Genomic DNA, 15175 nt, shown 5'->3' with positions numbered 1-15175 from the left:
ACGTGCCGTGCCCGGAAGACAATGTTCCAAGACATACACAAGAGCACTAGCTGCCGCAACAACCTCACCACTGGCAGGGACGAAGCCGATAGACTGTTAATTACCTGTACCACTGCCATATTATCAGAGTGGAAGATAACTTTCTTGTCCCTGAGCTCCTCGCCCCATAGTGATACCGCTACCACAACTGGAAAAAGCTCCAAAAAGGCGAGGTTCCGAATCAAGGGGCTCTCGGACCAAGCCGCAGGCCAAACCTCGGCACACCACTTGCCCCCAAGGTAAGCCCCAAAGCCAACGCTCCCCGAGGCGTCCGTAAACAGCCCGGCGTCGCCAGATGCCTTCATCGCATCCCTGAAAAACACCCGTCCATTAAACTTAGTGAGGAAGCAGTCCCATATGTCCAAGTCCTCTCTCATACCTACCGACACCCTGATGTAATGACTCGGCAGACGGACACCACAGGTAGCCCTAGCCAGCAATCTACAAAAAACTCTACCCATAGGGATCACCTTACAAGCGAAATTAAGGCTGCCGAGCAAGGACTGCAGTCCCCGAAGCGTAACTTTCCTAGCGCCCTTTATCGCGTTCACCTGCTGGCGGAGCACCCTCAACTTCTCCTCCGGCAGCCTACATTCCCCCACGACCGAGTCGATTTCCAGCCCTAAAAAACTCAGACACTCGGTCGGGCCCACTGTCTTGTCCTCAGCCAGAGGAATCCCAAACTGTTGAGCTAACCTCTGAAACACCCGCAGTATTTGGGCACATCTGTCGGACCCAGCCGGGCCCACACACAGAAAGTCGTCCAGGTAATGGACCACCGTACCCACGCCCGATTCCCTGCGCACTACCCACTCCAGGAACGTGCTAAACTTTTCGAAATACGCACATGAAATGGAGCAACCCATGGGTAGGCACAGGTCCACGAAAAACTTACCCTCAAAAAGGCACCCTAACAAATGGTGACAGTCTGGGTGGATAGGAAGGAGCCGGAATGCTGCCTCCACGTCCACCTTCGCCATCAAGGCCCCTCGCCCTGCTCTCCGAACCAACTCGACAGCATGGTCAAATGATGCATACGATACGGAGCACAGGGCCTCATCGATGTCATCATTTACTGACGACCCTTTCGGGAATGATAAATGATGAATCAACCTAAACTTACCCGCCTCCTTCTTGGGGACTACCCCTAGCGGGGATACCCTCAAGTCAGGCAACGGCAGAGCCTCGAACGGCCCAGCCATCCTACCCAGTTGCACCTCCTTCAGCAACTTGTCCCTCACAACTCCCGGGTGTTCCCCCACCGACTTGAGGTTACTGCATAACCTCCCCACATCCCTACTCTGAAACGGTATTGAAAAGCCCTCCGTAAAGCCTTGCCATAAGAATTCGGCGTCCTGACGGTTACCGTACTGTTTTAGCCACGGCAGCATCTCGCCTACTTTCACCGGGGTTGCCCCCCGCGGCAGCGGAGGGGGCCGACGCTCCAATGGCTCCCGCTCCTGGCGCAGACTTACCTCGCTTAAAACACCGGCTGGCTCCATGTGCACCCCCACAACCTGAGCACTCGTGCTTAAACCGGCACGACGTACCCCACTTGCATTGGCCCTCGTTAAAGAGCCAACAGAAGCCTTTCTTTTGCCCGGCCGATGCAGGTCCCCCAGGGGCCGCACCGGCCGTCCCGTGAAAGGGCGCAGCCTTTTGCGCCATCATGAGCCGCATCCAGAGGGGAAGGTCCATTTGATCCCACCGCATGCTGGGGTTCGCCGCTAACCTCTGGCGAAACTGTTCGTCGTACCGCCACCAGGCGACCCCGCCATAAGTCCGGTACGCTTCCCCAATCCCATCTAGGTAGCAAAACAATTGGGAGCATTTATCCGGCGACTTTTCCCCTATCACGCTGGCCAGGATACAAAAGGCCCTTAGCCAGTTCCCAAATGTTTTAGGAATCTTCCGATACCTACGCTTTTTCTCCTCCTCCTCCTTCTTCGCGTCCTTCTTGTCCTCCTCTTTCATGTCTAAGAACTCCTCCAGCGGGAGTAAGGAAAAAACCTCCACAAACTCACCCTTCCAAATTTTCTCCTTGATGTCCATTTTTAGATGACAACCTAATGGGCCCGAGAAAGACACGTGCACGTTTTGCCGCGCAGCGTCGGTAATTTCGCCCCCAATACCAACCTTCTCCCCCGACTCCTTACTAGTTTCGGACACAGATAACCCCACTTCGCTATCCTGTGTTGGGCCCACGGCCCTACCTTGTAACCCCTGGCCTTTCTCACACGTCCACACTCTCCCAAACTGAGGTGAAGCCATTTCCCCACCCGCCCATGAATCTAAGAAAGATTTTAAACAAGTCAATAGTGTTCCTGCGTGTGGTGTAACATTTGACTCCCCGCCTGAGCCCGAAGCCGCAGAAGGCCGTGGGTTCGTTTCCCTTCCGTCCGCCATGCTTGGCTCCGGAGCATCCAATTGGCGCCGACTCCTGTCAGCCTGGCCCTGCCTCAGGACCGCGGGTGTATTGCTGCGAGACCTGCAAGGAGAACGACACCTGGGTAGTGTGTCCACATGATCACATACCCGCCCAACCTCCTTATGCTCCTGCCTGTAGTTCCGCACCATATCCTGTCTCCCTGCCTGGCCCTCCCGGCCGTAAGCGCTGCGCCGCTGACCTGGCGAGCTCCTGCCTGATGACCCAGACGCACTGCGCCGCTGCCTCCACCTCCGTTCCCCTGAGGCCGATCTCCTCCTGCTAAGCCTGCTTGCTGACCTGCTCCTCTCTCTACCCCTCCACCCGTCAGCCTGCCTCCTGTCATGCCTGGCACTGACGCCGCGCTGCTCCTTGCTGCGATGCGGCCTAGGGCTCCGCGAGAGACCCCTCGGTCCCCGGGAGCCGCCCCTGCAGCCCTCCCGCTCTCTCCCAGCCCGTCCTGTCTCCATGCCCTGAGCTGATTCCTGGGAGTTATCCCGACCCGCTGAACCTGGCCCCTTTTGGGCCGCCTTGCGAACTGGGGATTCCACCTGTCTGTCCTGGCGTTTCCTGTCCGCTAAAGCCGCGGGCCCTGCCGGCCCCAATGTACCTGGCTGAGCGGACCCGCCGTCTGAGTCCCTTGTGCTGCACCTGGCCCCACTAGAGGCCGCCCCCGATGTGTCCCCTTGCACAGGGTCTCCCCCTGCCATCAGGGGGACCGCCTGATCACTAGAGGCCTCCGCTCCGCCCCCCGCCCGCTGCCCAGCCCCAGCGCCATTCCCCGACTCACCGGGCCGCAACCGCTCACTGCTTCCACCATCCGATCTGCCCTGGGTCCTGGCTCCAGCCGCAACCGTCCCGCCTGCCGCCTCCCGGCGGGGCGCACACCGCGTGGTAGGCCTCGGCCTAGCTGCTGCCCGCGCCCGGCCAGCACCGCGTCGAACCGACGATGCCGGCCGCGGTACCTCCACTCCGCTGGGGCCCGCTACCTCATCCAAGGCCCCAACAGACTCCGCTGACGGGCTCCTCCGTCTGCCGACTTCGGGCTCCATGCCTGGGCTCAGCCGCTGGGGCGGTCTCGCCCTCCTCATGGAACGCCGTGCAGCCGCCGCAGGGGTTGTAGGGGGGGGACCCTGAGCCCCCAGTTGCTCATGAAGCCAGGCCAGTCCTCTATCCCGCACAGCAGCTCTCACTCCCTCCAGGATTTCTACCATCGATGCCATGATCTGCAAGACAAAAGAAAAAACCAACACAGACCTGCCAAAACAATTACCAGGTAAGTGTCAGTTTAGTTAAAATGTCCCTTAGTCATAAAATGGCTGCTTAATATACTCCTATTGTCCAACCCCCATTTACCAATAACCACGCCCCTTTAACTGGTTACTCCCCTGCCTACTCCTGGCTCTGTCAAGGCCCACTCCCCTGACTGCGCTGTTCCATGGGCTACATTAGTGTCCATTAATCCTCATTTCAAGTTTCAAGAAGCTGAGAACTGTTTAATTTCAGTTGATTGCTAATAATAATGATGTAACTCAAAATATACAGATTAGCATCATCAGTTCAAAATGCATTAAATAGCTTATGAGACAGAAACTACTCCAGCCTTCTTCCTAACATATCTTAATTTTAATTGACATTTCACTGTCTAGTAAGTCCTTTACTCCTACACCCCGCTATTTTTTTTTTTTGGGGGGGGGGGATGTGGGAGGGTAAAAGGGGTTATACTATGAAATAAGCCAAAAACAATTCTAAAATCCAGTGTCAGGGCAAGTTGAGTGCTTCCTCCCTAATTCGTCATCACGCTGCATCATCCATTGCTGGGATGAAGTCCAATAAAGAATTCTTGGACCTAGGAAGTATGCATGGCAAGTTTCCCAAACAACCAATTGCTAAAGAGCTAAAGAGCTATTGGTTGTTCAGCTTGAATACAATGCTTTAATCTGTAGTGAACTCCACAACGTGCTTCTGCAAGGTGTGAGCATTTACAAGCACTGTGTAAGTGTTTATATCAATGGCTACACTCACCTCCCAGTCCTGGGGATACCAAGGAGTGGAAGGAGAGCTGCATAGTGGGAAGGGGTCAAAATGTTTAATTTTAGAGTCCAAGTGAATCTGTCAGTGCTGCCTACAAGTGCAGAATCTCATTGCATTCTTCGCCAGCCTCCAATATGTGTTGATGATGTACATTTTGTATCCACAGAACTGATATTAGTCGGCCCGTTACTCCATTATGGACTGGCTAATGTCAGTTCTGTGGATAAAAATGTGCTGGAGGTGTGACTACCGTCTGGCACAAGATTAGCAATGTCTCTGAATATGCAGCTATATCCTGTTCATACAGACTGCTTGCACCATGACCACTTCCAGAAGCAGAAGTGATCATGACAGCTGGAGTAACCCTCTACCAAGGAATGGAACTGGTTAGTTTTGCATGAAAAATATGTCTTATCATGTCACTGAGTCATAAAACGATATTCAGATAACGCCATTTTTTTCCATAGGGCCTCCTGGAGATCCAGGACTTCGTGGTTTTGAAGGTATTCCAGGTGATGATGGCGTTAGTGGTCCACCTGGTCCCCCAGGACAACCTGGGTACCCATCATATGAAAGAGGTAGGAGTCCCATCTTCCTGTGCTTTTCTGCACCTTCATTACCATATTGTACATGTTAAGCCATGCTCAATGTTGCAAATGTTATCTTTGTTAAGAAAAGTTAGTGCATTAAACAATTCAAGTCGGAAAAAATACATACCAAATGATCATGTGATGTCAGATTGTAAAATGAGTTTTGTGATCAACAAAAATTTTTATTTTTTAATTACTAGTGTTGTTTGTATAGAAGGTACATAGATCTTTATCATGTATAAAAAAAAAAGTAAATTCTTTCCAAAAACCTGAAAAAATAATGAGGACAAGGTAAATATTGAAATATGAAGCCAACATTAATAGTAGAATTATATTTGTATTTAGTTAAATCAGTTTTAAATAAAACTTTACATCTGGTACTATATTTACAATGTATAAAGATCTTAAGAATTGTCTTACTCTAGTTAGGCACAATGCAAAGTTCTAATCAATCTGAATATAGGATTATTTGTGGTAATGTATTAATAAGAAAATCACTTAAACAAACAAACAAAAAAGTTCCCGTTTAGTCATTCAGTATAAACCATTTTAGTGTGCAGACTGTACATGTTGCATATACAATTTATACCAAATGTATACACAATTTGTACAGACAACTCTTCCCTCATTGTTTTGTAATTAAGGTGTTTATTGAAATATTTGCTTAACAAGGTAAAAGGTAAAGCATTAGAAACACTTCTCCCAATGTAGGAGAATGGCAAAAAGTAATTTAATAGCTTGGCAAGTTTACTCATAAATGGAATCCCAGAATTGTAGTGCCGTGTACTCATAAGCAGTATAAGAGAAAAAGAGGAAGATGAAGAGGTGGGTAAAGGGTCGCGTTAGGAAAAGCGGGATGGTATCCTCCAGCCAGGTGAGTGGGCATTTGGTCTCCCACCAGAGCTACACTTCATTCAGAAGGCTCTGAGGGAAGCCCGAGGGAGCAGAAGACTCCACCCATAGGGTTCACATTTTGAGAAAGTGGTCCGTCATCTCATTAATGGTTGCAGTTATTTTTTTTACCATTTTGAGTACATATCAAATCCTAACCTCCACCTAGGTCTATATTGAAGGGTCGCCCCTTCCATTTTTTAGCCGTGCAAAGTCATAAGTCTGCACACACTGAATACCAGTTTTTTGTAAATATCCTGCACAGGATAAAGAAATGTCCCTATTTTCCCTGTACATAAGGGCTACCCAGTGCTCTGGGGGTTGGGCCACATGAAGGCATCAAGATAGCTTTTAGAATAAGGTTGCCCATAGGGGCCTTTGGACACAACCAGCATGCATGTTGGCCTATATTCTCCACCCCCACATCGCCTGAAACAGGTTGTAGTCATACCTGAATTAACCTTTGTCATTCTGGTGTGTTGAAGATACCATTGTGCCAGGATTCTTTAGCAGTTTCTTTGACATGGGTTGATTGGCAATATATTGGTAAATATTCAATTCCACTCACTCTCCTCCAGCTCCTCTCCTAAATCGCATTCCCATATAGAGAGATAATGTAGTAGGGCTGGGTATGTCACTGATAGCCTGTGAGAGCTGCTGCTTCTCCACCAGGTATGCCCTTGTCACTACTGCGTCTTGAGAAATCAAATGTCAAACCTCAGTAATGCCTTTCTCCTTCCACTAAGAGTAGGCCAGAGGAGGGCAGTCTCCAGGGAAAACAGGGTGATAGAAGAGAGGGTTCAGTCAACTCCCCACTGAGGAGAGGTCCCCACCACCCTGTATCTCCTCCATAGCCTTAGAGAATGTGGTAGAGCTGACCTATCATTTGTTTGTGTAAGAGTTCCATTGGGGTACCACATGTTCTTCCCTCTTTTTTAATATATTATCTGTATAATGCCTTAATACGTAGGGAGTTACTTCCTGCATGTCTCTTTAAGCTTCTCAGTCAAAAGTGGTAAGGGCAGCATCAAATCCAAACTGATATAAAAAGAGATGAACATATTTTAGTCGCACAATCAGTTTGATTGTTTATCAATAAAATCAGATGGGCTCATTACGCACTATATCTGTTATTCAGAATTCAAAATCTTCATCTCAAAGTCAAGGAAAGCTTTATGGCAAACCTACAAGATTCCAATGTGCTCTGTATGAATACCACAAAGGTCTCACCTTGCTTTTCCACCACTCCTGGACAGTGTCAGTTTACTTCTCTAATGCCTCTTTTCCCGTTTGATCATCTATTACTTATTTTTCTCCACATTACAGCTCTTCCTTTCTAGTCTGCTTCTCCCCTAATTCTAATTTCTTTCTTTTTTTTTTTTTATTACTTGACCAAAATTGGAAAAATGAATATTAGATATGTACAACCTCATTGTAATCATATTTTACTTTCTAGATGGAGGGCTGACTAGACAGGTCCCTTCAGTGAGCAAGCCTCTCCCTATACATATTATGGGTGTCGCCAGTGATGCTAGTAGCATTACTCACAATGCTCCTTCAGGGACTGCCCACCCATCACTATCTTATACCTGTATGGTATTACCTGTCCCTGGTGCAAGGTGCTCTCTATCAAACAAAATATAGAAACTAGAGAGTCCAGGGTAAGTCCCAAGAGTCCACACATACAGGATCCTAAGCACAAAACAAATTAATTTATGTCCATAGGTATGATTAAAAATCAACCACTGTAAAAAAACAACAGCTCTCAGAACTGGAAGACACCCTAAAATCCTTGCGAACCCTAGAGGCCAGGCTTTAAATTAACCCAACCCCAGATTTACTAACCCAGATCAATGAACACCAAAAAGCCATAAAAGAATACATGTCCAAATATTCCAAAAAAGCCTTGCAATGGACGAAACAGAAGTCGAACAAAGCTGACACATTACTAGCCCACAGACTACGCCATAGAACAAAGCACCAACAAATTACCAAAATCAAAGCCCAAGATGGGCAGATACACATACCACCGGAATGTATAGCAAAGGTCTTCCAAGGCTACTTCACATCCCTATATGACCACGATCCTAACTCCCGTCACAACACTGACACCACTAACCCTGAAATAACAACCTTCCTGAGTTCCATCCCCTTGCCTGCCATCAAATACGAAGCAATAGCCATGATGGTAACCACAATAAGCCCGGAAAAAATAGCAAACACAATAAAAACACTTAAACCTAACAAACGCCAGGGCCACGGTTTTCCTGGTCTTTTCTACAAAACATTCTCTAGCACATTACCCCCATACTTAGGAGCGCTATTTAATGCTTTGCTCAAAGGATACCTGCTCCCAAAAGAAATGCTCCAAACAAACATCTGCTTACTCCCAAAACCGAACAAAAATCACACGGAACTGGGACATTACCTTCCCATTTCGTTACTAAATTCAGATATGAAACATTTTAGTAAACTAATAGCGAATCGCCTCCTACCCTACCTACCAAAACTCATACACCCAGACCTGGTGTGATTCATGCCATCTAGACAAACATGTAACAACACCAGACGCTTGTTATTTCTCCTCTTGGTCTCAAAACATATAAACATACTGACACTCTTCCTTTCGCTAGACGCAAAGAAGGCATTTGATCGCCTTCCCTGGCCAGTCCTGTTTGCCACACTCAGAAAATTCCAAATCCCAGAAACCTTTATTGTAGCTCTTCAGACTCTATACTCCCAACCAACCGCAAATCTACTAATCTTAAACGCCCAGCCACCACCGTCCACCATTCACAATGGTACACGTCAGGGTTGGCAGCATCACCCATGCTTTTTGCACTATCTTTAGAACCTCTCCTCCAAAAGATCAGAATGACCAAAGAAATCCAAGGACTGAGAGTGTGGAGGTAGGAATACAAGGTGGCTGCATACGCACATTACCTTTTACTAACCATCTCAGACCCAACTGACTCTCTACCACTCCTCCTTGACCTCCTGGAGAGATATGCCAACATTTCCAGCTATAAACTCAACTTGGAGAAAACAGAGGCACTTCCCATCAATCTCACACCCAAACTTTATGCAACCTCCAATGACCATACCCATTCCACTTTAATGATCAAAGTATCCACTGCTTGGGCACAACCCTCACACTTGACCTTCAACAAACGTATCAACTCAATTACACCCCACTCCTGGAAACACTCCACTCATGGCTAGGGAGACAAGCCTCTGTAAAGATAAACCTCCTCCCACTCTTCCTATATTTGTTCCAAGCATTGCCAATACAAATATCTACACAAGATTTCAAAACATTGCAAATACAAATCGACACGTTTATCTGGGTACGGAAAAAAGACAGAAGCAAAAGATCAACAATGTACATCCCAAACCGGGCAGGAAGCCTGGAACTGACAAATGTTATGTTTTATTTCTACGCAGCCCAACTGGCACAAATCCAAAAGTTACATGCACCAATAGGCAACAAGCTATGGGCAAACCTGGAACATGACCTCTTTGGCAGGGACTTCCCGTCCCTATATCTATGGTTCCCAAAACAATCTAGACCCTTTATACGGTGAGGGAAAAATATTTGATCCCCTGCTGATTTTAAATATTTTCCCCACTAACAAAGAAATTATCGGTCTATAATTTTAATGGTAGGTGTATTTTAACAGTGAATAACAAAGAAAAAAATCCAGAAAAACGGATGTCCAAAAAGTTATAAATTGATTTGCATGTCAATGAGTGAAATAAGTTTTGACCCCTTGGGATTAGTATTGGTGGCAAAACCCTTGTTAGCAATCACAGAGGTCAGACATTTCTTGCAGTTGGCTACCAGGTTTGCACACATCTCAGGAGGGATTTTGTCCCACATCTCTTTGCAGATCTTCTCCAAGTCATTAAGGTTTTGAGGCAGACGATTGGCAACCTGAACCTTCAGCTCCCTCCACAGATTTTCTATGAGACTAAGGTCTGGAGACTGGCCAGGCCACTCCAGGACCTTAATGTGCTTCTTCTTGAGCCACTCCTTTGTTGCCTTGGCTGTGTGTTTTGGGTCATTGTCATGCTGGAATACCCACCTATGACCCATTTTCAATGCCCTGGCTTAGAGAAGGAGGTTCTCACATGACCCCGTCCATCGTCCCTTTGATGTGGTGCACTTGTCTTGTCCCCTCAGCAGAAAACACCCCCAAAGCATAATGTTTTCACCTTCATGTTTGACTGTGGGGACGGTGTTCTTGGGGTCATAGGCAGCATTCCTCTTCCTCCAAACACGGCGAGTTGAGTTGATGCCAATGAGCTCGATTTTGGTCTCATCTCATCTTTCACCCAGTTCTCCTCTGAATCATTCAGATATGCATTGGCAAACTTCAGACGGGCCTGTACATGTGCTTTCTTGAGCAGGAGGACCTTGCGGGCGCTGCAGGATTTCAGTTCTTCACAGCATAGTGTGTTACCAATTGTTTTCCTGGTGACTATGGTCCCAGCTGCCTTGAGATCATTAACAAGGTCCTCCCATGTAGTTCCTCACCATTCTCCTGATCATTGAAACTCCGCAGGGTGAGATATTGCATGGATCCCCAGACCGAGGGAGACTGACCGTTATTTTGTGGTTCTTCCATTTGCTAATAATCGCACCAACTGTTGTCACCTTTCACCAAGCTGCTTGGCGATGGTCTTGTAGCCCATTACAGCCTTGTGGAGAACTACAATCTTGTCCCTGACAGCTCTTTGGTCTTGGCCATGGTGGAGAGTTTGGAATCTGATTGATTGCTTCTGTGGACAGGTGTCTTTTATACAGCACTCCCTTTAAGAGAGTACTCCTAATCTCAGCTCGTTACCTGTATAAAAGACACCTGGGAGGCAGAAATGTTGCTGATTGATAGGGGATCAAATACTTATTTCACTCATTGACTAGCAAATTAATTTAAAACTTTTTTGACATGCGTTTTTATGGATTTTTTCTATAGGGGTATTTCCCCTGAGGACGTGGTATTTGTACAAATTTTTTGTCATTAATGCTCACAGATCAATGTCTATTTAGTGGATGATCCTCTTTGTAGTGACCAAGTGGATACATGTGTATAGCCTGATTCTTAAGGGATTATCAGCTTCCTTGTTATCTGGAGCAATTTTTACTATCACCACAAAGGCACTGTTTAGAAGATTATCCCGTTATTTCAGGCCTTCACTGTATCTACATTTGACCTTTTCTTGTTTTTATTATGTATATAGTTTGGTTTTCTTTTTTGGTGATTAGGACAAGGGTACTGTATTTTTAACATATTCATTAAAGGTTGCATTTTATCCTACTAAGCCTCCTGGTGGTCTTCCACTTTTCAGGGGATATTACATACTACTCCCCTATCTCTTTGTAGTCCCTTTTGGGATTTCACTCCCGTAGTGATAATACATACCCTTACCTATCTCTCCTGTTAATCTCTGCTTGAGTTAACAATAATAGTGAATTTATCCAGTAGGGGTTACACCACATTCAGGAGGTTAATTAATATAGAGCATTTTCTTTTATTGGTTGTCATGTGGGGAGTGAAGGCTAGCCTGTATTGTCCGATCACGCAGAAGAGAAACAGTAGCTCAGATTGCTGAAAAACTTAAAGCAGGCCATAATAGAAAAGTCTTGGAACACAAAGTGCATTGCACCTATTATTGTGCTGCAATGCTGCCTACAATATTCTCAGCCTAATGGGTACACAATATCATCAATAGACATTTTTTGCAATTCCTTTTCTGAGTTGACAAAATTATATTATTATATGCCTGGATTAAACAAAAATTACAAGTGATAGTTTTATAATGATTTATTGTATGTTTGTTTTTTTTCTATTGCTATCCTGCACTAATGAAAAATGGAGAGCAGGAATCATTTTAAGTTGAAACAAGGGTATTTAAAAAAAAAATGAATGGAAAAGTCAGTAGGCCTCCCACTCACTTCATGCTGTGAAGAACAAAGCTGATGGTGATAAGATGATACCTTAAAGGAACACCATAGGGTCAGGAACACAAACATGTATTCCTGACCCTATAGTGTTAAAATCACCATCTTGCCCCCCTGGCTCCCCCTTGCCCTCCCTAAATATAGCAAAATCTTACTTATATTCAAATCTGCAGATGCTGCCTCAGACCGTGATCTATATATAACACAGTGGTAGAAAGGAGGAGTATTGATAAAGTGCTCAAATCACCAAGTGTGAGTCACTCCAAATCACACAGAAAATGTACAATAAAATAGCGTAAATGGTATAGTGAGAGCAAAAGTCTTAAACACCAAATATAAAACAGATAAGATGTATAAAACAGGCAATATTACCATATATCTTGAATGTCCTAAAAATATAAAACAAAGAACATAGTATAGCCTGTATGAGGTAAACAAAATTAGATAAAATATAAAATTGCCCACTCACGTGGTGCTGAGCCGTAAATAGTGGCTCAGACTGTATGCGCCTTTTAGAAAATTGATGGAGACCACAATGCTGAAAAAGCAGGTTAAGTTGATCGCTGTAGAGATCCCCTTGTTCCAAATAATAGAAGCCAAGTCAGGAAATACTGGAACAAACTTTATTTGCATCAGATAGCATAAAAAATGTTTGGGAGATTCCAATTTTTATGCTATCTGATGCAAATAAAGTTTGTTCCAGTATTTCCTGACTTGGCTTCCATTATTTGGAACAAGGGGATCTCTACAGCGATCAACTTAACCTGCTTTTTCAGCATTGTGGTCTCCATCAATTTTCTAAAAGGCGCATACAGTCTGAGCCACTATTTACGGCTCAGCACCACGTGAGTGGGCAATTTTATATTTTATCTAATTTTGTTTACCTCATACAGGCTATACTATGTTCTTTGTTTTATATTTTTAGGACATTCAAGATATATGGTAATATTGCCTGTTTTATACATCTTATCTGTTTTATATTTGGTGTTTAAGACTTTTGCTCTCACTATACCATTTACGCTATTTTATCTGACCGTGATCTGCCTGCTTGGCTGACATCATCAGAAGTGATTCTCGCAGCCAATCACAATGCTTTTTCATAGTATTGGCTGTCAGATCAGGGGCAGAGCCAGCACAAGAGAACAGGTATCCTCTAGGAAAAAACCCAGAGGGCAAAAAGGAAGTCCCTCAAAAACCTGTATTTACTAAAATTTTACTTTTATTGGGATGACTTAAACAACTAATATATAATAGGTAAAAACAAAGTGAAAACAAAATTATAAAAAACAAACAAAACAGAACCTTATGCTTATAGAAGGGTGTAGCCCTTGTAAGCAGTTAAATTACACGCTGGGAGTGTATCTCTGCTAAAATTTCAGGGCGTGACAACGACTTATAACCGCTAGCCCTATATTACTACTAGGATGTCTTGTCACAGATTGTACAGAGTTATGCCCCCATGGAGCCGATATATACGAGAAACACATCTTAAGTTTGCTCTATCTGGTCTTGTTGTGTATACATCTAACAGAGAAGGACTAAATCCTATGTTTACTTATATAAAGCAGCTTAAGTTGGAACTATAGGTTTAGTAAAAGTAAGTGGTCTCCCTGGTTACTAGAAATAAAACCACCCTAGTTGTCAAGGTGAGTTGGTGGTTTACAGATAGCCAAAAATAATAATGCTGCCTAACCCCTAAAGGTACTGACATTTAAGCGTTCCTTCTGTAACTAAATAGATACAATGTATCCATGTGGCAATTGTCTGTAATAACCTAAAGTATCATGACTATAACTTATGCCTCAGACAAAGGCGCTCCAGCAGCGCCGAAACGCGCGTCAGACAGGCTTCCATTTAGGGTGCAGCACTGCTACAGGAAATACTTCTAGCAACCATCTGAGGAGTGGCCACTGGAGGTGTGCCTAAGCTTTTCTCTGAAAAGACAGTGTTTACTGCAAAAAGCCTGCAGGGACTGACTATACTCACCAGAACAACTACATTAAGCTGTAGTTGTTCTAGTGACTGCAGTGTCCCTTTAAACAAAGTCTGGAGTGGTGGGGGAAAGAACTATACCATCACCACCTCCTAAAACAGACATTAGAAATTGGAAACCAGAGCAATTTTAATGTACCTTTCCTGGTTAAATACTTTGATATTATTATTAGGGACACTACTTGGGTGCTTTCTCTACCTCTTCAGTAAAGGTTGTCTCTGATGGCACCAAAAAGGTCTCTGCTAAGTTATCCTTTAGTTGCTTGGCAGTAAGTCCACTGGTTTAATGGATTTTTTTGCTCTGAGTACCATAAAACTAGCCATAATAGAAGGAGCTGCAGTGCCAGTGAAAGCGGCAGCACAAGTTATTGCGACATGAAAAGGCTGAGTAAAACTGCATTTCGAGTCACAAATCAAAATAAACATGTTTGTGCATTGCACAAGTTGTTTGTTCTGAGATTTTGGCATGTGGTGGTTCAGAAATCAGAATTTCGGACAATCACCTGATCGGCCTAAATTATGACAAATTGCAGTTCAAAATGAAATGAATGTCCAAGTCTCTGTTAAAACTCTATTGGAAGGTCTGACTCTCAAAGTTAGCCTTTTTCATTTTGATAATTAACTTTTACTAGAATCAGGAAAAACAACATGTTTACACTTTGGAGATAAGTAAAATTTGTGAATAACTATATTTCTAGGAAAATACTGTATGTACAGAACACATACTGAGTCATTTGATTGATTCGCAGGTGCACCTGGATTGCCTGGATTTCAAGGTGTGAAGGGAGTTAAAGGAGAACGAGGCAACCAGGGAAGAACCGCATTTGGATTACCAGGAAATGATGGCAGACCCGGACGCCCTGGTGCCCCAGGATTGCCTGGACAAAGTAATATTACTATACGCATATATAATATTAACATTAAGAAAAATATATTATTTTTTTAATGTGACATTGTTTGATACAATACATAAATAAGTTTCCTAATATTAATGCAATTTGTTACACTAAGTAACCATAATACTTATATAGCAATATTAGCAATATTGTATTAGCAATAATATGTATTATTATTATAATCATAATAATAAGTAAACTTCAGACTTATGGTGTGTATTTTATATGTTTTTTTCAATGATCACAGTATCAGGACGTTTAGTGAATCCAGAGCCTGGGCCATCAGGATCAAAAGGGCAACAAGGACCACCAGGATTATTGGGTCCCAAAGGAACTAAAGGTAATT

At 44.5% G+C, this 15175-nt stretch overlaps 1 protein-coding gene across 2 annotated transcripts in view; it reads left to right on the top strand.

Moving 5' to 3' along the window:
* The window catches only part of COL4A6 (collagen type IV alpha 6 chain), a 252067-nt gene that overhangs the window by 187357 nt on the left and 49535 nt on the right, over nucleotides 1–15175 (top strand). For both annotated transcript variants that reach the window (XM_063432131.1, XM_063432130.1), the window contains exons 19-21: nucleotides 4966–5076; nucleotides 14683–14820; nucleotides 15077–15169. In XM_063432131.1, the coding sequence (XP_063288201.1) occupies nucleotides 4966–5076; nucleotides 14683–14820; nucleotides 15077–15169 (342 nt within the window). The remainder of the gene's footprint in view (nucleotides 1–4965; nucleotides 5077–14682; nucleotides 14821–15076; nucleotides 15170–15175) is intronic.

The sequence above is a fragment of the Pelobates fuscus genome, chromosome 9 (genome assembly GCF_036172605.1).
Source record: "Pelobates fuscus isolate aPelFus1 chromosome 9, aPelFus1.pri, whole genome shotgun sequence".
Lineage (NCBI taxonomy): Eukaryota > Metazoa > Chordata > Amphibia > Anura > Pelobatidae > Pelobates > Pelobates fuscus.
The sequence above is the reverse complement of the archived record's forward strand: the minus strand, read 5'-3'. Positions and strand labels throughout refer to the sequence as shown.